General features: G+C 39.7%; 2 protein-coding genes across 2 annotated transcripts; one reads left to right on the top strand and one right to left on the bottom strand.

Annotated features, from left to right (window-relative positions):
• Positions 1-7,880: 7,880 nt before the first annotated feature.
• Positions 7,881-13,687, bottom strand: LOC149153656 (linoleate 9S-lipoxygenase 6-like). Its single transcript, XM_089438123.1, has 9 exons — positions 13,355-13,687; positions 12,960-13,243; positions 12,023-12,275; positions 11,590-11,931; positions 11,395-11,480; positions 11,172-11,279; positions 9,275-9,579; positions 8,905-9,168; positions 7,881-8,817 (listed from the first exon to the last, which is right to left on the bottom strand). Exons 1-9 carry the CDS (start codon positions 13,560-13,562, stop codon positions 8,046-8,048), a joined length of 2,622 nt encoding a protein of 873 aa, XP_089294249.1. The 5' UTR covers positions 13,563-13,687; the 3' UTR covers positions 7,881-8,045.
• Positions 13,688-16,609: 2,922 nt separating this feature from the next.
• On the top strand, positions 16,610-17,359 carry LOC149153655 (uncharacterized). Its single transcript, XM_089443889.1, has one exon. It carries the CDS (start codon positions 16,610-16,612, stop codon positions 17,357-17,359), a length of 750 nt encoding a protein of 249 aa, XP_089300015.1.
• The last annotated feature ends 3,919 nt before the right edge of the window (positions 17,360-21,278 follow it).

Here is a 21,278-nt window from a genome sequence, read left to right as displayed (position 1 = left end):
AGTTTCAATTTCAATAACAGAGTAATGGTGTATAACACGAAGTGTCATTTTTTCATTGCCCGTGGAATAAGACTTCAAGAAATAAGGGGCCTAGGACAAGTGTCACTCCACCCAACTCGCCACTAGACTCACTTGCAAACTTAGTGGGCAATGACCTGGACTTTCTGCTCGATATGAAGTCATTGGACTTGCGGACCCTTACCATCCACAAGCCGTCTGGCTCTCCTACCCCCCACATCATCCCTACTTCTGTAGGTAACATCACTTTCCAGTGGAAACAAAACTAAGGAAGTCAGCGTTTTAGAGGACATCCTAGGCCTAATCCTCCTACCTCCCCTATAGATTGATTTTTGGTCGATGTGCCTATCGCTGACATCCCCCCCTCATGGGCCCTTAGAGCACAATTGCCCAAGCAGGCATCTCTATGATGTTCATTCTATCACTAAATATATGGGGTTTGGGGGGTGCCCCAAAATATCGGGCCCTCAAGAGTATTTTCTCCTCTTTTCACCCATATCTCATTCTACTACAAGAATCCATGCACTCTGTTCCTCAGGTTGTACAATATTTCAGAAAAATGCTCTCGGAATGGCATATATATGCTACTGCAGCTGTGGGTCTCTCTGGTGGTTTAGTGGCTATTTGGTACCCTATATGGGTCAATTTTAAAGCATATAGATGTTTCACGACATCCTCCTTGAAGGACATATCCACGGAATGGGCGATTGCATACATATTGTAAATACCTATGCTCCTTGCAGAGATAGGACCATTTTCTTGGACAGTTTGTTTTCTTCTGGTATAATGGAGTTGGCCTCCCTCATCAGTGCTAGTGATTTAAACTGTATTATTGCCTTGTAAGAAGTATGGGGACAATCGAGAGCGATTGGCCCCTTGGCGGGGATGTTTCATGATGCTCTTCTTGCACACAACTTTGTGGACATTTGACCAAAGGAAATGGCTCCCACTTGGGACAATGGGTGCACAGGCAAGGCATATGTTGCCAAGAGACTTGATCGTTTTTTAATGCATGAACAGTTGGTTGCTCACTTAGGATATGTACTGACGGAGATTATCAGCAATTTCTTATCAGATCACAGAGATATTACACTTGTTTGGAAGAATTCGATGGTACGCCCAGGCATGCCATTTAAATTCAATAGAACCTGGTTAGATGATCCGGAGTTTAACACTCTAGTGAAGGATACATGGTGCCGCGATGGGGATATAGGATCCTCCCCTATGGATCATATACTGGACAAACTGGAGACTCTCCACGGGGAAGTGAAAAACTTACAGAAGAGAAAAAACCAGTCCATGAAAAAAGAGATTAAGAACATTAAATGTGAGCTAGACCTCCTCCTCTCGTTGATGGCCACGAATAATCTTCCAGATGCTACCCATTCACACATTCTAGAGTTGGAATTAAAAAGAAAATGACTCTTAGATTTTGAAAAAGCCACTTGGCCCCTTAAGAGCTAGGCTATTTGGATTAAAGAGGGAGACATAAATACTAAATTTTTCCATTGTTATGCAAACCATAGGCTTAATGCAAATTCTGTATGGGGGATTCATGATGTTGAGGGAAACCATATCCAGTCACAGGTGGAAATCTCCAAGTTGTGACCTCACATTTCAAAGTGGCATATGAGTGCAATGACAACATTGTGGAAGAAGATCTCATATGGGGGATTGAGCACTACCCGTCTATGTTTGACCAAGAATCAAATGATGCACTGTACAGAAGCATCACTAAGGAGGAACTACTCAGTGTCCTTAAATCATTCAATGGCGATAAAAACCTGGGACCAGATGGGTGGACTATGGAGCTGTTCACGCATTTCTTTGATCTTTTCAAAAATGAACTTCTACAAATGGTGGAGGAGTCTAGACTCACTGGGAATATACACCACCGCATTAAGTCTACTTATATTGCCCTTATCCCAAAGCACAATCCTCCTGCCTGTTTTGAGGACTACAGGCCAATTTCGATGTGCAACCTTATCTACAAAGTTACCTCAAAAACCATTGTTGGGTGTCTGCGAAGTACTCTTTCACACCATATATCTCTTGAGAAACACGGGTTTCTACAGGGCAGACAAATACATGACGCCGTTGCAAATGCACAAGAATGCATGCATTCAATTCATATAAAAAACCTCAATGCTGCCATCCTGCAAGTTGATCTGAAGAAGGCTTTTGACTGCCTAGATTGGGGTTACCTCAGGCTGGTCCTATTCAAAATAGCCTTACATCTCAAATGTGTGGAATGGATTATGGCGTGCGTGATTAATGTTGATTATTCTATGATTATTAACGGATACCCTACAAAATCTTCCGGGTGGGGCGTGGACTGAGACAAGGTTTCTCTTTGTCATTGTTGTTATTTATCTTGGCTATGGACGACTTGAGCCTGCACATTTCAAAAGCGGTGGAACGAAACCATTTCCAAGCTCTGAAGATGGGATGCAACATCAACATATCACATGGCTTCTTTGCCGATGATGTGCTCATCATGGGTATGTTGAATCATTTTTCATGGTTGTGCCTTTTTCATATTTTCAGGAAATTTGCTAATGCTACTGGTCTGTATATGAATGCTCATAAATCTATTATTTATCATGGTGTTATGAAACCAGCTCACAAAAAGATAGAAAAGAGAGATCCACGCCTTATAATTCAGCCTCTTCGAGGGGGCAAGCTCCTTTACATTACATAAATGAACAATTCTTGGATGATACAAATGAAAAGACCTCCTTTCTATATATAGGAGTCTAAGGGGTTATAACATAATCAGAGCCGACATAACAATAATAATGTAAGGGAACAATAATAACAATAGTGGGCTTCTATGTGGCACAATAGTAACAATATGGGCACTACATGGGTACATTAATATAATAAGTGGGTTATACTAACAACAATAGGGGGTTACACTAGTAGTATAGGGGCCTAACATGCCCCTCTCCTTCAAAAAGCGTTGTCCTCAACGCTTGAGTAGTTCTTGATGCTTCTGTATAAAATTCTGGTCCTCCCATGTGGAATATTCAACGGGTAAGTTCTTCCACTTGATGAAATACTCTGAAATTGATCGATTTCGTAGCTGTCGGTTTCTTGTTTCTGTGACTGCTCCAGGTTCCAATATGATTTTTCCTTCCTCTTCAATTTCTGACAATATTGCTTGAATTGGGATCTTTTGCAACTTTTGAATAAGTGGCCATACTTCTTCGTCCTTCTTCCATTCATCCCTTGCTTCGTTTATCCAATTTGGTTGGATAATATAAATAGCAAAAAACAATGCTTCCACATCCTCATCCTTGAAGAGTATTCTCATTCGGTAAGGTCGCCATTTTTTAAGTGCATGTAGTATTGCCAACATTTCCTTCTCATAAATAGCTTGCTTGAGATGTAGCAGTAAAAATACCCAATCACCTACATCAAAACATTTTTCACTACGATGTTGATCTACCTGTTGTTTCGTTTGATTTTGCACCGAAGTGGCGTTATCCTTTAAAAGTTGGAGAACTTGCTGTTGATGCTCGATGTGATCTTTCTCTGCTTGAACCTTTTTCTTCTTGATATGTCATTCTATATTTTGAGGAGTGGTAATTTCTTCCCGTCCTTTACAAGATATGGTCGGATTCATTTCTTGATGCTCAATGTGATCTTTCACTTCTTGAACATTTTTCTTCTTGATGTGTCCTTGTATCTTGATAGTTTGAGGAGTGGTAATTTCGTCCATTGAATTACAAGATATGTATGGATTCATTTCTTCTTTCTCGATGTGATCTTTCACTACTTGCACCTTTTTCTTCTTGATATGTCCTTCTATCTTGAGAGTTTGAGGAGTGGTAATTCTTTCCAATGCTTTACAAGATATGGTCTGATTCATTTCTTCTTTCTCTGGGGTGGTGTCCTGGCGTATATCCTCTTCTTTTGATGTTTCTTGATCCTTTTCTTCCTCCTCTTCATATTCTATGTAAAATAATTTCTTCTCAGCACACCTATGACCTTTAGTGCATTTGCTATCACAATTGTAACAAAGCCTTTTTTTTCCTTTTTCTTCCAATTGTTGTGGTGTAACCCTTGTAGGTTGTGGAAGGCTGGGAGAAACAACACTTCCATCTTTATAGTTGTGAGGGGTATGCTTCCTGGTTTCCATAATTTTTCTTTCCATTATGTCACAAAGCCCTTTTACTCTTTCCAATTGTTCTGGTGTTGCTCTAAAGAAGGTGTTGCTCTTTGTATCCTCATAATGTGCTATCATTTCCTCCGTGAAAATTGACCACGTAACAAGTTTTTTACGAGAACAAAGCCCTTCATACCATAAAAATTGATCTGGTTCTAAATATGAAGATGCAATACATACCTTTTGTAACAGTTGTACACCATGTAGATCAAAATATTGCTCCATTTTAAGTATCCAATTTACCGGATCCTTGCCATCAAACTTCCTCATCTTGCGTTTTCTTGATTTTAGGAGCTCGACCTTGAAATGACTGTAACTCTGTACTTTTCAATCAACTAGTTCTAAATTTGTGACCTGAAGTAGCCCTTTGTGTCCTCTTTCTAATGCCACAAGTCTGACCCAAATTGGATTCTCCAAGGAAGAGTTATGCGAAATCTCCCACAGTGACTTGATTATGGACTAGTTCAGTAGAGCGAACTTGTACGACGTGCCACGAGTCACTATTTCGACATTTGGATCTGAAAAACACCCACAAGAAACTACAGTCTGTCCTCTTTCTATACCTTCTTACAAAACTTCAATCCGATCCCCAGAGAGAAAGTTATGACGATTTTCCTCAGGTCACCTGTTTTGAATGTAATTTAGGAGTCTGCAAAAAGACCAAATTCCTCAGATCATATCTCCGCAAATATCTCGCGAAAGGCTCTGAAATTCGGACCCAAGGTTCAGCGCGATTTCTTCTCAAATGGGTTTTTTTTGCGACTTCTGAAACGTCACAGAAAAAAGTTATAGAGAAAATGCCACGATGACCTGTTTGGAGCAGCGAAACCCTAGAATCCAAAGCTCTGATACCAAATGTTATGAAACCAGCTCACAAAAAGATAGAAAAGAGAGATCCACGCCTTAGAATTCAGCCTCTTCGAGGGGGCAACCTCCTTTACATTACATAAATGAACAATTCTTGGATGAAACAAATGAAAAGACCTCCTTTCTATATATAGGAGTCTAAGGGGTTATAACATAATCAGAGCCGACATAACAATAATAATGTAAGGGAACAATAATAACAATAGTGGGCTTCTATGTGGCACAATAGTAACAATATGGGCACTACATGGGTACATCAATATAATAAGTGGGTTATACTAACAACAATAGGGGGTTACACTAGTAGTATAGGGGCCTAACACATGGGAGTTGTGATTTGGACATCACTGCATATATAAAAAATCTATTTGGAATTGAAGCCGAGTTGATGGGTCATGGTATGAAGTACTTGGGATACCATATCAAACCCTGTAAATATAGGAATGTCGATTGGCTATGGCTTGTAGATAGATATTTTAAGAAGATTTCTGGGTGGGAATATAGAATTCTATCCCTGCGGGGTCGTGTCATCCTTTCACAAGCAGTCCTTAATCAACTAGGGGTATACTGGGCCCATCTTTACCATATTCCTACTGCCATCATTCACTCTCTCAACTGTGTTATGGCTAATTTTATTTGGGGTGGTAGTCATGAGCATAAGAAATTTCACTTGTCTAAGATATCCAAGATCACTCTGCCAAAGTTCATGGGGGGATGGGGAATTCTAGACCTCTGTTGTTTTGGATGGGCATTATTAATCAAGTCTCTTTGGAGAGGCATTTTTGGGACGGGAACATGGAGTCTGGTCATCAAACAAAAATACTTAAAGAATCATGATTTTATATACTGGTTCTGAAGCGGTTCCATTGGGGTTTCAAATGGATCGGCTATTTGGCTCAGCTTCCAAAAAGCCACTAGGATCTTCCTACAACCCCCGGCTTGGAACATTGGTTCGAGCCACAACATTCTCATTGGCACCGACCACATTCTAGGTGCTGGCAATGAGGATATGATCCTAGAGTAGCTTATAAATACTCTAAATAGAAGAGGCATATACTTCTGGTGTCAAGCCATTTCACTATGGAGGGGTCCATATCTAGTCTGGAAGAGCGCACAGGAATTGGGTCTATCTGGACATTAGGACCTGGAATGGGACCACATTGTAGCTGGGATGAAACAACTCAGGATATGTCGTGCTGGAAATCATGATAAGTTAATCTGGTCTGGGAAGATGAAGAATGATAACATTAAAGTTGCAGATATATACCTCTCTCTTTGTTCCATGGATGCACAACTAAGTGAGAAACATGTTTTATTTGCCTTTTGGAAAACTAAAATCCCAAACAAAATCATTCTCTTTACTTGGTTAGTTTTCCATAAAAAAAATGTTACTTGGGAAAACTTGCAAAAGCACAAATGGCAAGGACCTAGCATTTGTCCTATCTGCAAAGAGGAATCGGAAAATAACAATCATATTTTCCTCACATGTCAACATATAATTCAAGTATGGAAAAGACTTTCTTCATATATTGGTTTTGTGCATATTCAACATGCATGCATTGTGGATTGTTTACGGTGATGGAGCTCTCAAAACTCTGTTTGGAGAATATTTCCGCCTACGCTATTTTTGGAAATTTGGAAGTGGAGAAACCTCTGCATCTTTCAGAATTGCACTGGAAATTTATATAAGATAATTGAAAATGTTTTAATCATCCACACACTGCATACATCAAATGAAATATGCTCCAAAGCACCTCGTCATAAGAGGATTGAACTTCAGATGGAATACCCTATGGGTTTTTTTGACGGTGCTGCTCAATGGCACACATGTGGCTGCGGTTTTTGGGTTGTCATCTCAGAGGCACTGACATACAGAGCATACTGGCATGGAGGTAGTGGCACTAACACAAAGGCTGAAGCAATGGCCTTATGGGGCCTCCTATGGTTCACTAATTTCCTTGATATCTCTCATACATATCCATGGGGATTCAAAAATTATAATTGATCAAATAATGGGCAATGCAAACATCACAAATCCATTATTACATGGCTGGTTGAGGAGAATTGAATTACTATGGAAACAACACAGCAACTCCACTATCACGCATGTGGGCAGGGAATAAAATATGGATGTAGATGAACTATCGAAGAGGGGCTTAAATGGTAACAATGGAAAAATGCACTTAGAAATGATCTAGAATCAGAAAGTCATAGATATAGGAGACTTCCCATTCCCTAGCTAAGTTTCTTCATCCCCTCTTTTTTTGTATAATTTTTGTAACTCTACTAGTCTTATAACTGTTTTGATTTCAATCATCCAGAGTGATAGACATGTTGTTATTTCACACAGTACAGCTGGCTAGAAGCAAAAGACATGCTGAATGCATACTATTTTCTTATTTGGTTCTAAATTGTATACAACTATGTCATGCAAGTTTATAATTCTGGATATGTATGTGGTGTATGGACTGTTATTTCTCCTTTTATGTTTTGTATTTGGCAATACTTGAACAAAACGCTGAAATGGCATCTCTAGATGAAACTTTTATGATGTGGAACATTTAAATGGCATTGTAATCTCCTAATTTCTGAACTATTAATATATAATCATACTCTTTTTTGTACTTGAAAAAAAACTTCAAAGACAGTTGGTCAAGGTCTCAGACCTGCTGGGGAAAGCGGGTTGGACTTCAAAACGTCAAAATTGTGAGCAAATTGCAGATTGAATACTAAATAAAATGAAGATAAATATATATGATTCAATTGAAACACCTCCACAAGATCCTAAAATCATGAATTCTTATATATCAAATAAACATACATATAAACAGTCATGAATCAGTAATATCTTTATTTATTAATTGATCGATTTCAACGCACCATCTGTTATTTAACATACACATGACATTATGAATTAATGCCGTAGAATAAAACTAATATTGTTTAACAAATCACATTGTAATTACTAATTAACGGCGCATGGAGTAAATTAGATGGCAGTGCTGTTGGGAATTCCCATGCCAGTAAGTCCTCCTTTGTGAGTCAGATCCGAGGTGTTTGGATAAAGCAAAGTATAGGGAACCTTGGCCGGACCAGACCTGTTCTTCAATATTTCTGCATTCAGGTTTCTTTCTGTTATATTCTTCTCTATCTCCTTCAACTTTGTTCCGAAACGTTCAAAAGCCTCTGTCACACGTTTATCATCACTCCATTCACTCGTGGCTCTCTGCCCCAAATAAACCTCGTCTGTTGAATGCCTCGACAGGATTTCTATGAGGGCTATACCAAGGGTGGTTTGAAATTGGTTACTTAGAGTTCTAAGGATAGCCAAGTCCGGATTCTCCACCAGCTCTGAGAACTCCTGGGACCCTTCTTCCGGGATTAACCTTCTGCTGATGGTGGGCCGATCAGGCATGTATCCGGCGTAAGGGTATTGCCCGTAATTAACCGCAGCGTGAAGAGCCGAGGCCACCCATATGATTGTTGTTATTGCCTTTTCAACTTCTTCCACGCTCTCCATGCTGTACCACCATGTCTCGTCCTTCTTGTCTCCGTGACCAACATTTCTGATTTCGGTCCACCATGCTTGCAGCTCTGTATCAGATTTCACTGCATCATCATTCTGGTAGTACAAGGACAGGTACTCCTTAACCCATGAAACTATTGCGAACCATATCTCCAATCCATCCACAGCATAAGGGTAGTCTTCGATCATCAGCTTCAGCCCGTAGGGCATTGATGAGTCCACCACTGCCATACCCCTGTCAAATTTTGAGTACATATTAATAAAAATTCAAATGGATGACACAGATCGAGATTAGATTTTAGGCAGTATTGATTATGATTACCTCTTAAGGAGATCTGCAGGCAACCCTTGTTCGTCAAACCTCCAGTCCTTGTACGCTACCGCAGACATCTCCATGCTATACTTTCCAGGAAATACTGTTGTTTCAAGAATGCCTCCACCATTTATAAGAATTTGGCGAGCCAGAGCATTAATGTTCATGGTGTCTCGGAAATGGGGACTCAGTAGCTTATACACGGGATGCATCACACTCAGCTGTCTGTTGGTGGCGATGACAAATGGCTCCGTGACTGCGTGAGTCTTAAGCCTGAAAAAATCCCACCATCACTCAGTTGGGACCCTATATTATATAATGATATTGTAAATACTAAACAGATTCTGCATGTATATTCCCAGATTCTGCATGATTTTACCAGTGACTGATAAGCTGATGGTAACCAGAATCATTAACGGCTACGTAGCATTTGGCGAGCTGCCATAGAGCTCCTTGTGCGCCTTCCTCTGCAGGAGTGAACACCTCCTGAACGCTTTCGCGGCGTTGATGTGAAGGGGGTAGGCTCAGCTCGATTGCGACTGGTCTTAATGTGCCATCCTTCTTAAGGAACAGAATTGTGCGAGAAGCATATATCTTAGTGGTAGGCAGAGCGTTGATTCGGTTCACATAAGGCATGAAGACATCATGGTGGTCCAGAATGAACAACCTGTTGTCCTCCATACTCTGAACATACGTCATATCATATAAATTTATAAATACATGTGCCCATACATTAGAGATATATCATATTAATTTATAAAGACAAAGATAAGAGACATATCATATTAATTTATAAATACAAAAGGGTTCAAAAACTTGGAATATAAGATTTTTAATAACTTAATATACACCTTTCGAACGGGAAGAGATATATTTTTTTAATTGAAGTTTGACTTAAATATTTTTTATATCTGTCGCTCGGTAAGACAAATATTTTTCTAATTGAAGTTTGACCTAAATAGTTTTTATTTATTTATTTATTCATAGTTTGATTTTTGTTACCTTAAATTTTATCTAGTCAAGAAGTTAATATATTCATGGTGGTTATCGGTCATTGATTTATATGTTTTTTAATTGAAATTTACCTTGAATAATTTTTATTTATTATTACTTATTCATAATTTAATTTTTGTTGTTATTTATTATTTATTAGATTATATTTTATTTAATTATAATGTTAATTTATTTATGTGGTTATGGTTTAGTGATTTATTGTTTTTATTGGAATATTATGATATAAGAAAAGATAGTTGAAGAAGGTTAATTGTTAAATTTTATAGAGGTGTGCATACTTTATTTCTTTTTAGATTTGAATTCCTGATATTTTACAAGGAAGCATAGGGTTTTAATCATTAGGCCTATACAATTGTATAAAAAGTTATTTTATGAGAAGTGGTCAAGAAAGGAAAACAAATATATTAGAATTGTTACATTTTTGTTGTATTTCGTCCAGTCAAAAAAGCCTTATATTCTGTAGTATTCATAAATAATGCAATTGGGAAGGTTTGGGCCCCACCTCATAAAAAGCTAAAGAGAGGTGTTTGAAATATTTCTAAAAAATCATGTTGTTGAATTGTTTGAGGACAAATAATGGTGGATCGTATTGATACTAACATATTGCTGAATTGTTCAATGAAAAATAATAGTAGAGAATATTGTTTCATCCAATGACTTTAACCATTATTGTAATAAATTCTAGATAAAGGATGAGAAAATGATACTCTTGAGCAGATCTAGAAAAGATACATTGTATTATCATGGACATGGTGAGAATCATCTAGAATTTAAGAGGAAGAAAGAGTAAGGATAACTTGTTCTTTATCATCACCCATTATAGTTCTGGATGGTGGCATTCATGAGGAAGGTTGGTATAAATTATTTTCATCGAGATTTTTTTTGATCTTATAAATAATCCTAAAGAACATAGGACTTTTTCTGGCAATGCTGGCTAAATGGGCAATGGCTAACTAGCTGTCTCTCTGGCTTGCTACTGGCTAGCAAGTTAATTTGTATAAATAAAGTTTAAAGTGAGGATTTTTAGGGTACTGAGGGTAAACTCGACTCATGCATACAATAAATTTATCAGTTTTGGTAACCTATAGTTTTGTCTATAATATTTTCATGTAATCTATTTAAAGGCAGAATGAATTCATTGTAAATTGTTACTCAGGTCATTATGAAAGCATCGTATCATTATGAAAGCATAGTAAAAAATAAATTTACAGAATTACATAAGTAGAATCAGATTAAGAAACAAGTAGACGGTTGGATAATACCTGCTCCACTGTGAGTCCATCGAGATTCTTTTGTATATGTGAAGCCGTAATAGAACTGATCTGAGGACCATATATCTCTGGGTCCAGTTTACTTCTCGGAGGAAAACTCTGTCAATTCAATCATTCATAACATGAAAACAATGTGAAGTTAGCATAACTAAAATATCAAACGATGTTCTGTATATTGATAATGGCAGGAAGGGGCCAGCTCTTTGCTAATTACTTGAAGTCTCTGTATAACAACAGGATCGACACCGGCCAGCATCTGGCGCGCAAACTCTTCGTCTGTCCTCCAGGCAAATTCGTCAGCTGTGTCCATTCATTCCATAATTTGTATCAATTTCAATTAAAATCAGGTCGATTAAAATTAATGCAGAATAAGAACATGAAGGGATCAGTTTAGAAGAAAAGTACTGACTGGCAATAACTTGAGGAAGCGGATACTTGAGCAATTTTTCGCCGTCTGTTGTGAGGAACTCCTTGATGAGCTCAAGAGGGATGAGACTCGTTATAGCGTCCAGAATTGGGTTGTCGGGCAGCTTTATCCCATCGGAGTAGAGCTTTATAATGTCTTCAAAGGAATCGAATTCGTTCGGGGTTGGATCGAACAGAGATTGGAGCTCTGGTATCAGGAATTGGACGACTGACTTGAGGGCATACGCCAAGAAATCAGACATTTTCAGATGCCCAAAACGTTCATCTCTGGGAACGTAGATGTCAAGGCTCATGTCCAGTGGCAATCTGCTTTCGGTAGCGGGCTCTGTAATGCCAAAAATCAACGAATGCCACACAATTGAGTGGGAAAATAAGGATTGTGTTGTTTTATAGATCGGCACTACAAATGCACTAACCTGTTTTTGTAGGAGGGCGGCCCGTTCTGCCCCTCCGCGGGTATGGGAACTGTTGAGACCCTCCCAGTACTGGTCGGCTGAGCTCCACACTCTTGTCTGGGTCTCCGAGATCATTGTAGAAATCGTAGTCATACACTCTGTCCTCCTCCTTCCTCTCAGTCTCTGCCATTCCATCGTATTCGCCTCTCAGGCCGATCAGGTCCTCATTCCTCAGTTTTATGAGCGCGGGAGGACAATTCGAAGGGAGATAGCTCTGCATATTACAGTAAAACACGGTTAGTAGCACATAATTTCGTCAGTTCCATTCAAGACATTGTACTCGATCTCAGAGATGTGATCAATGTAAGGTTAGTTTGTTTACACAATCCATGCTTTTGTTCAGGCTATTCATCTCTAAGGTATCTTATTAAAGGTAAAAGGATGCTAGGTTAATTTTGGTGAGTGATTTTAGAATGTGAGGTCTTCAAAGACAACAGGGAAAGTTATGCAGATAAGCTGGAAGCTAGCTCTTGGGATAATCTATTTAACGAGGGGTTTGTCAAGAAAACAGGAGCATTTATTGTTAATCTTCACAAAAAAAAGGCAGAATACATCAAGGAGATGAAAAAGCAATCTGTCCCATAAACTATCTTTAGCTTCTGTGGACGATTAAAATAATTTCTTTCTTCTTTCTTTCGGTAGGCAAAAAGTAAAAAAAAATTAAGTTGATTTTGTAAGTGTTTTTAAATAGATAATATTTTACATAAAAATTATTGACAAAATCATAAGTTATTAGACACTAGATCTAGACCTACCATTAGATTCCAACATAAATATCATTAACAAAACCATGAATTCTTATACATCTGGACTTTTAAAACCCGATCAAATTTAGCTAAACAACTCTAAGGAATTACACATAACACTACATATCTAATCTACACATAACACTACATACCCGATTAGAGAAAAAGATACGGCCTCTATTGTCTGTAGAGGCGGGATACACCCATGAGTTGCAGTCGAAATGGACGTTGCCATGATGGGGAACTTCAAGCGTGAGTGAGTTGAGGAAGAACTCATCATGATGCGAATTAGTGATGAAGACAGCTCCAGGGGGTCCGAAGTCGGAGTCCCAATCAAAATCGATACTATACGTAGTCTGGCCTGTAACGAGTCTTTCAGGGGTAGAAATCCAGTTTTGTAGAAGCGCTTTCTCGCCAAACTTTCCATTTCCACTGCCTGCAGATGAATTTTCGAACAGCTTACATATTAAATTATAGAAAAATGGGTGAATCAAAAGGAAAAAGCAGCTTGAGGATTGAATCTATATGAAGGGAAAGCAGCACCCACTGGAATCGATTTGAGATGTGCTGACGAGCTGGAATGAAACTCCCTTCCCAATCAGCTCGCTAAGATCGTCTAGGATGTCTGCACCGAAATCGCTAAAATCTAAAACATTTTTCTTTTGCAGCACCACAAACCCTTTAATTTTCTTTTGCTGTCCAGACGTAGACTTGTGATGGGGGCCAAAGTGAAAGACCTCTGCAAGTTTATCCATGATGGATGAATGAATTGAAATATTGCAGCAAGTACCCTAGTTACTGGAAGAATCTCAAGGGGGGGTATAATTGTAATGATAGTTTCTGCCGAGGAAGAGATGCAACAGAAAGATATGATGGTACTGCTAAAAGGAAGAAGCCAAGATCCATTTTATACTGTATTGTACACGGGATGCTGACGCTCTGCGATATATCTTGGAAACTTACCTAGTACCTACTCGACGTGGTCTCAATAACCATACAGGAAAAGTCCACAGTTTCCTTGTGAAACGGTTTAGGACTTTTATGCCATCTGCATGACAAGTTCAAAGGGTTAAAGTTTCCTTGTGAAACGGTTTAGGACTTTTATGCCATCTGCATGACAAGTTCAAAGGGTTAAAAGTGACAAGTTCGAAGGGTTACGCCTCGTAGTGCGGTAGTAAATGTTGAGTGCAGCGATAGATGTTGGGATCAGTCACGTAAGGGCAGGTTTCCATGATTTTGCCAAATAATTGCTGAGATTGCGAAAGGCTGCACTCGTTACAGATTTGAATTGATATGTTGGTTGATGTTTCTATGGTATCCATGGACTGTTAGGTGGCCTTCGCGTATTCGCGGTCAGAATCTTGTGAAGTCATATTCAATGCACGGACGCAGCGTCTACCCAATGAGGCAGACGTGTATCGATGGAAGGGTTTCAGTAGAGTGTTAGGTAGCTCCACAGGTAAGGATAGAATTCAACCGAAATACGTGAAAACAAGAAGAAGCCTACTGTGTAAAGGTGCGTGCATTCCTGAAACTTCGTTTAAGTCACGTGTGTATAGATATATACCGTCGTGGCCAAGGCTTAAATTTGACGGGTCCCTCTGCCTGTCATGGAATCTTTTAATGACGGTTTTGGTTTTAAACTGTCCTTCGCCTGAATTTTAATATTTACTTTTACCCATCCATAAAAGATTATCCATTTTTATTTTAGAAATGTATCAAAATTATGTTAACACTTTATCTAACTTTTGATAACCATACTATTTTTATTTTATTTTTTCTAATACTAAATTAATAAAAATAATTATATTAAAACAAATCATCATAAATTTATATTCCGTTAAAAATTTATAAACAAAAAAATTCACTCACTCTACCTTAACACTATATTCCCTTTTTTAATCTCTCAAAAGTGTTTAGTCCATCTAAAAAAATTAGTCCATATTATATAGCTTTCCTTCCATTAAACATAAAAAATGAACCAATATAAAAATACAATTTTGAGGAAATTTTAATATGCCATAAAGCACTGTTTAGTCCATCTAAAAAAATTAGTCCATATTATATAGCTTTCCTTCCATTAAACATAAAAAATGAACCAATATAAAAATACAATTTTGAGGAAGTTTTAATATGCCATAAAGCACTGAGGATGCGCTACGGCTGCTGCGACCAAACCTAGGGTTTACTGCGAAACCTGCAACGGCAGGCCTGTCAAACTTGGCACATTCGGTAGAGTCAGGCGAACTGGTGATCGCAGATACGCGGCCATAAGGAAGAAGGCAATATGCAACCTCCTCAGGGGGAGGGCCAGGAGCCTCCCCCCAATGCGGACAAGCGTACACAGCATACGGAAGACAGGGAAAATGACAATGAAACAAGCGGCGGTACTATGGAACACAGTAGGAGGAAGGGTAAGGACATAGATGCAGAAGAAAGATGCAGGGCAAGTTCTTCAACTTGCAAGCCAGTAGCTACCCACAGACCAAGGGTGGAGTTCCCAAGTCACCGTATCAATGCTAGGATACAGTACATGAGAGATCATGCGCTGATCGGTAAATTCATAGGAATATGGCCGACGGAGAAAGCGCTGAGAAGCTGGATTAGTGCCAAATGGCATCCAAAGGGGCACATCTCTCTGCATCTGGGAGCAAAGGGGTTCTTCACAGCAGTTTTTAACTGCCTGGAAGATCGCAACAGGATATTAGATGGGGGTCCTTATTTTTTCAACTCAGCGGGATTATATCTCAAAGCGTGGGTCGAAAGATTCAACCCAGATAAGGAGGACTTGAGCTGTGCGCCAGTGTGGATAAGGCTTTATTCATTGCCGTGGGAGTACTGGGAAGAAAAATCTCTACAAGAGATTGGGAACGCACTTGGCGAGTTTGTAAAGACTGCAGAAGAAACAAAATCATGTAGATACACGTCCTATGCTCGGATTTGTGTCTATATGGATCTCAAGCAACCGCTGCCAGATACGGTAAGTTTCTTTCATGAAGATTCTGAATGGATTCAAGTTATAGACTATGAGCATGTACCATTTAGATGTAGGAAATGCCATGATATAGGGCATCTCTACAGAGACTGTCCACAAAATAAGAAACCCTCCTCCCAGGATAGTTCAGATAATCAAACTACAGACGGCTTCACTAGGGTAACAAACAGAAGGAGAGGGAACAAGAAAGCAACAGGCAAACCCAGGCAATAAGACAATGCCAACAACTAGCAATAGTTTTGAAGCATTGGCCAACAATGATGAGCAAGATTTGGAGAAGGATAGGCAGAAGGACAAAGAAGCCGATCAAGAACAACCAGGAGAAACTTCAGGGCAAATAGGAAAGAAGATTCAGAAACAATCAAATCTGCAATCTCAACCTAAACCCACTACATGGCAATCACAAGGAATGGATGTGGAATATACGGTGCCAAATGAAAAATCAGTAAAGGAACGAGCGGATACCTCTCAAGAACCTCAAATTATGGAAGAAGATCTGGAGCCCTTAGATATAGGAGAGCTGGACATACTAGGTTTGGAACAAGCATGCAAAACAGGGAATTTTGAAAAAATACCAGAAAGGCAAGTGGATAACCTAGTAGAAGTTTTGAACAGAGCACAGAAGAAATACTCTCTAGGAGTCCAAATAGGAAGTCCATGGGATGGCAAATTTATCACCAAGGACAATAAGAAGAGAGGCAGGAAAACGACACTTGAGAGAACCATCAAGATCGGAGAGATATTAGTGGAGTCAGGGAGGTATGCCAAACTGACCAAGTATTTCAATGCAAACCCCCAAACTTCTCAATGAAGTTGATATCATGGAATATCAGAGGGCTTAATGGCCCCAGGAAAGGCAGATTATTAAAAAATATGCTTATGCAAGAAAAACCAAGTATACTCTTTCTGCAGGAGACGAAATGCAGTTCAACAATTTTGGAAAAAATAGCAGCGAAAGCCTGGCCAGGAGGACTAGTAATCGCTGTTGATGCTCAGGGAGCCTCGGGAGGACTTGCAATCCTTTGGGATGCGCGAGCCATCCAACTAAACAATATACAAGCTAATAAAAGTTTCATTCAGGCAACTTTCCATCTCACAGGTACTAATATCAATGGGCTGATAACAAATGTATATTTTCCTCAGGATACTGCTCAAAAAGTTCAAATCCTGAATACACTGTCAGAACTCAATTCAGACAGACCACACCCACTTTGGATCTCTGGAGGTGATTACAACATGATAGCAAGCATGGAAGAAAAACAAGGCGGTAGAAGCAGAGCAAATAGTGAAGGAAATCTACTAAAAAATTTTATTCACAACAATTGGCTGATAGATGTCCCCACAAGCAATGGTCTCTTCACTTGGAGTAATAAAAGAGAGGGAGCGCAGCAAATTGCTTCACGTCTTAACAGGTTCCTCATCTCAGATAATGCGACTCACTTAGGAGAGGAATTTACAGCATCTATACTTCCTATCTCAGGATCAGATCATTGGCCTATCGAACTGCAATGGAACAGACCAGGCAACAATCTCAAACGTCCCTTTCGATTTGAATAATTCTGGCTAACTCACCCGGACTTTGAGGAATTAGTTAGAACAACCTGGCTCAACTTCAATCCTTCTGAAGGCACCAGAATGTCCAGGTTTCAGCAAAAACTCAAGCATCTTAAAGGAGTAATCAAACGATGGAATTATAATACGTTTGGCAACATCTTTACAGCTCAAGCCAATCTCAATTTAGAAATGAAGAAAATCCAGCAAACCATCATCACTGACGGACGCACGGAGGAACTAACCAAGCAGGAGCAAGTCATAGAATCTAGAATTTTAGAAAGGGCTAAACAGGAGGAAATATTATGGAGGCAGAAATCAAGGATCAGATGGTTAAAAAATGGAGAAAAAAACACAAAATTTTTTCATAAAACTACGGTGCAGCGCAGAATGATAAATTACATTACTCACATCAAAAATGTACAGGGGGATAAAATTGAAACTCATGAGGGCATTGAAGAGGAATTTCTCAATTACTTTAAGAAAGCGCATCAGGAACCCAATATCAATAGAATGTCGGCTATCAATAAGCTTCTAAAGAACATACCAAAGATAATAACAGAGGAACACAACAGTCTTCTCATCAAGCCTATCAACTTAGAAGAAGTTGAAGAAGCAGTACAACACCTGAAGGAAGGGAAAGCGCCGGGTCCGGATGGTTTCACGTCAAATTTCTTTCACAAGTTCTGGGACTTGATAAAGGAGGAGGTCTGGCATGTAGTGGAGGAATCCCGGGCACTCAGATGGATGTATCCAGGGTTAAATGCCACCTTCATAGCCTTAATTCCAAAGGGGGAAGATTCCAATACTCCAGACAAATACAGACCAATTGCTTTGTGTAATATCATCTATAAAATTACTTCAAAGGTAATAGCAACAAGACTAAAGCTGCTGCTCCCTCTTATTATCTCGCCCGAGCAATCGGGTTATGTAGAAGGACGTCAAATAACGGACGGGATTATTCTAACTCATGAGATAATCCACTCCTTAAAGCAAACCAAGAAGCCAGGTATGCTGCTTAAGTTAGATCTATCCAAAGCTTTTGATAGTCTCAGTTGGGTCTATATTCAAAAAATTCTTATAGCCTTTGGTTTTGCTCATTCTTGGGTCAGATGGATTTTCAACCTTCTATCTTCAGTTTTTTTCTCTGTTTTAATTAATGGTATTCCCTCGGCCACATACCGTCCCTCCAGAGGTATAAGGCAAGGAGATCCCTTGTCTCCCTTTCTTTTTGTAATTATGGCAGAAGGACTGGGTAGAAGTATCACCTCGGCCAGGCTAGCTCAGCAACTAAGAGGCCTTTCCTTCAATAATTCCCCTGCTTACTCCCACCAGCAATTTGTAGATGATAATATGCTTTTCGGCCATCCTTCGGTGCAAGAAGCTCGCCTCCTCAAATCAATCCTGTCAATTTTCTCTGATGCTTCTGGAGCCCTTATTAATCGAGTTAAATCCCAAATCTTTTTCTTCAATACCCCTGTTCCTACCCAAAAAGCTATTGGTCGAATTCTGGGATTCACTATTGCTTCCTTGCCATCCAAGTATCTTGGTGCCCCTTTAATGGCCTCAGCTCTAAAACACTCTTCCTGGAAGCAATTGTTGGAAAAACTAGAGTCACGACTCTCCCTCTGGACCAATCGTGCTCTGAATATGGCTAGCAGAATTGTTCTCATCAAGGCGGTCCTTCAATCCATGCCACTGTATCTATTCTCCATCCTGGCCGCCCCAAAATGGGTTCTCAAAGAAATCAAGAATCTCCAGCGCAACTTTCTATGGGGAAGCTCAGGTCAAAATCGAAAATGGGCTTTGGTTAAATGGGATAAAGTATGTCTTCCTAAGAATGCAGGAGGCATTGGGCTAAGAGACCCTGAGCATAGCAATAGAGCAATGGGTGCAAAAATTTGGTGGAGATGGCTAGCCCATCCTAATACTCCATGGGCCTCTCTCTGGACAGCTAAATACGCAAGCAACAGTCCCATAGAAGAGCGAATACGAATGACAGAGATAAGCACGGGCTCGGTGATCTGGAATTCGGCCATACAACACAGAAGTCTCATACAAGAACACAGTTTTTGGGAAATTAAAAATGGAACAATTGCTCGTTTTTGGGAAGACTCCTGGCAGCAATTACCAAAAATAAGAGACATACTCCAAGATCATCAAATTCCAGAGCGGGAGATCAATCAAGGCGCCAAGGTCAGTCAATTCTGGAGCACAGATATGACTCAAGATCATAGGCAATGGAAAAATGCAAATCAATTTTTATTGCACAGCTCTGAACAAACGCAGCAACATCTCAATACAGAATTACAAAAGAGGCAAATCACTATCTCAGAAGAAATGGACATTTTAAGATGGGGTTATGAAGAGAAAGGAATCTTTACCACAAAGGAAGCGTATAAAATAATAGTCCAAGAGCACCTAAACAAAGATAATCTATGGGAGAAAATTTGGCATACTTTCAACTGGCCGAAGGTCTCTACATTCCTATGGCTCCTTTGTCACAATAGAATTTTAACTTGGGATAATCTTAGAAAGAGAAGCTTCTCAGGCCCTTCTATATGTCTCATATGCAGGCAGGAGGAGGAAACAACCATACATCTTATGCAAACATGTCAAACTGGAAGAAAACTTTGGGAGAAAGTCGCTTTCCGTTGTCAAAAAGAAGGTAGAGTACAAGGAGATCTCAAAGCCACTTTACGCAGCTGGAGTCAACAACCATTTCAAAGTAATCTCCTCAACACTCTGTGGCATCTTATACCTGGCCTACTGATGTGGAACATATGGAAAGAGCGCAATAGAAGAATTTTCAAAGATCAAACTATGTCTCTAGAGCAAATCTGGAATAAACTACATCAGAACATCATGGAGACTCTATCAATTAGAGAATGGCACTCAGACGACCTCCCCACATTACCTCAGGAAAAAACAGTATGGGATAACTGGAGGATCCAGATAAACCAAATGTCAATAAATAAAAGGAACCCCACAATGCAGGGAAAAGAATCAAGCAATTGGACTCCGCCGCCCATTAACATGTTCCAGCTTAACTTTGATGGAGCCTCAAAGGGAAATCCAGGGAAAGCAGGATATGGAGGAGTCTTCAGGGATCATAATGGTAATCCTCAATGCATCTTCATGGGCTCGATAGGCTGGGACACCAATAACTCAGCAGAATTGGAGGGCCTATGGAGAGGTCTCAAATTAGCCCATGAAAAAGGTTTCTTTCCACTGATTATAGAAGGGGATTCGCAAATCATAATCAGAATGATCATAAAACTTCTGCACGGTTCACCTATTCACAAAGTAAGCAACAGTTGGCGAATGGCCCAGAGGCTTGAGCTAATAAACAACTGGCTCTCTCAGCACCAAGCAATCTCATGTAAACATACCAGAAGGGAAGGTAATAAGCTCGCTGACTTTCTGGCCAATCTTGGAGTGGAAGCTAAGGGTGGCTTCTTTGAAGGTACTATCGCCAGCTTAGTTCCTGAGGACCAGATTGCCAAAATCCAGGAAATTGTCTCTCAGGACATTTCTCAGATAAAGAACACTCACCCGGATGCGGGTGACTCTACCAGCAATCAATGAAGGACTTCGCGGGATAGACACCTGGCCTAACGGATGGCAGGCGGAAGGATTGTATGGTACATGTCTTAGGTTGGTATATCAGGTTTAGGGCAGAGGAATTAACTACCGCGCTGCCTCGAATTTGGTTTGAATTCATTGCAAGCATGGCTGCTCTGCATATGGTTTGGTTCACTGATATGGATCCGCGTACCGCAGTTAATGACTGTGTTTATTATGAAGCAAAGCCGCTTCAGACTCGCGGCATAGTCATTCGGGTCTGGTTGTTAGAAAGGGTGGGGAATTGTCCTGAATTTCTCAGCACTTCTGGTTGGCTATGTTTCAAACGCTCTCCCAGTTC

Source organism: Pinus tabuliformis, chromosome 9 (assembly GCF_031772625.1).
Source record: "Pinus tabuliformis cultivar Carrire ecotype Pingquan chromosome 9, CPIR1, whole genome shotgun sequence".
NCBI classification, from domain to species: domain Eukaryota; kingdom Viridiplantae; phylum Streptophyta; class Pinopsida; order Pinales; family Pinaceae; genus Pinus; species Pinus tabuliformis.
Note: the sequence above shows the minus strand (reverse complement) of the source record. Positions and strands in the feature narration are given on the sequence as shown.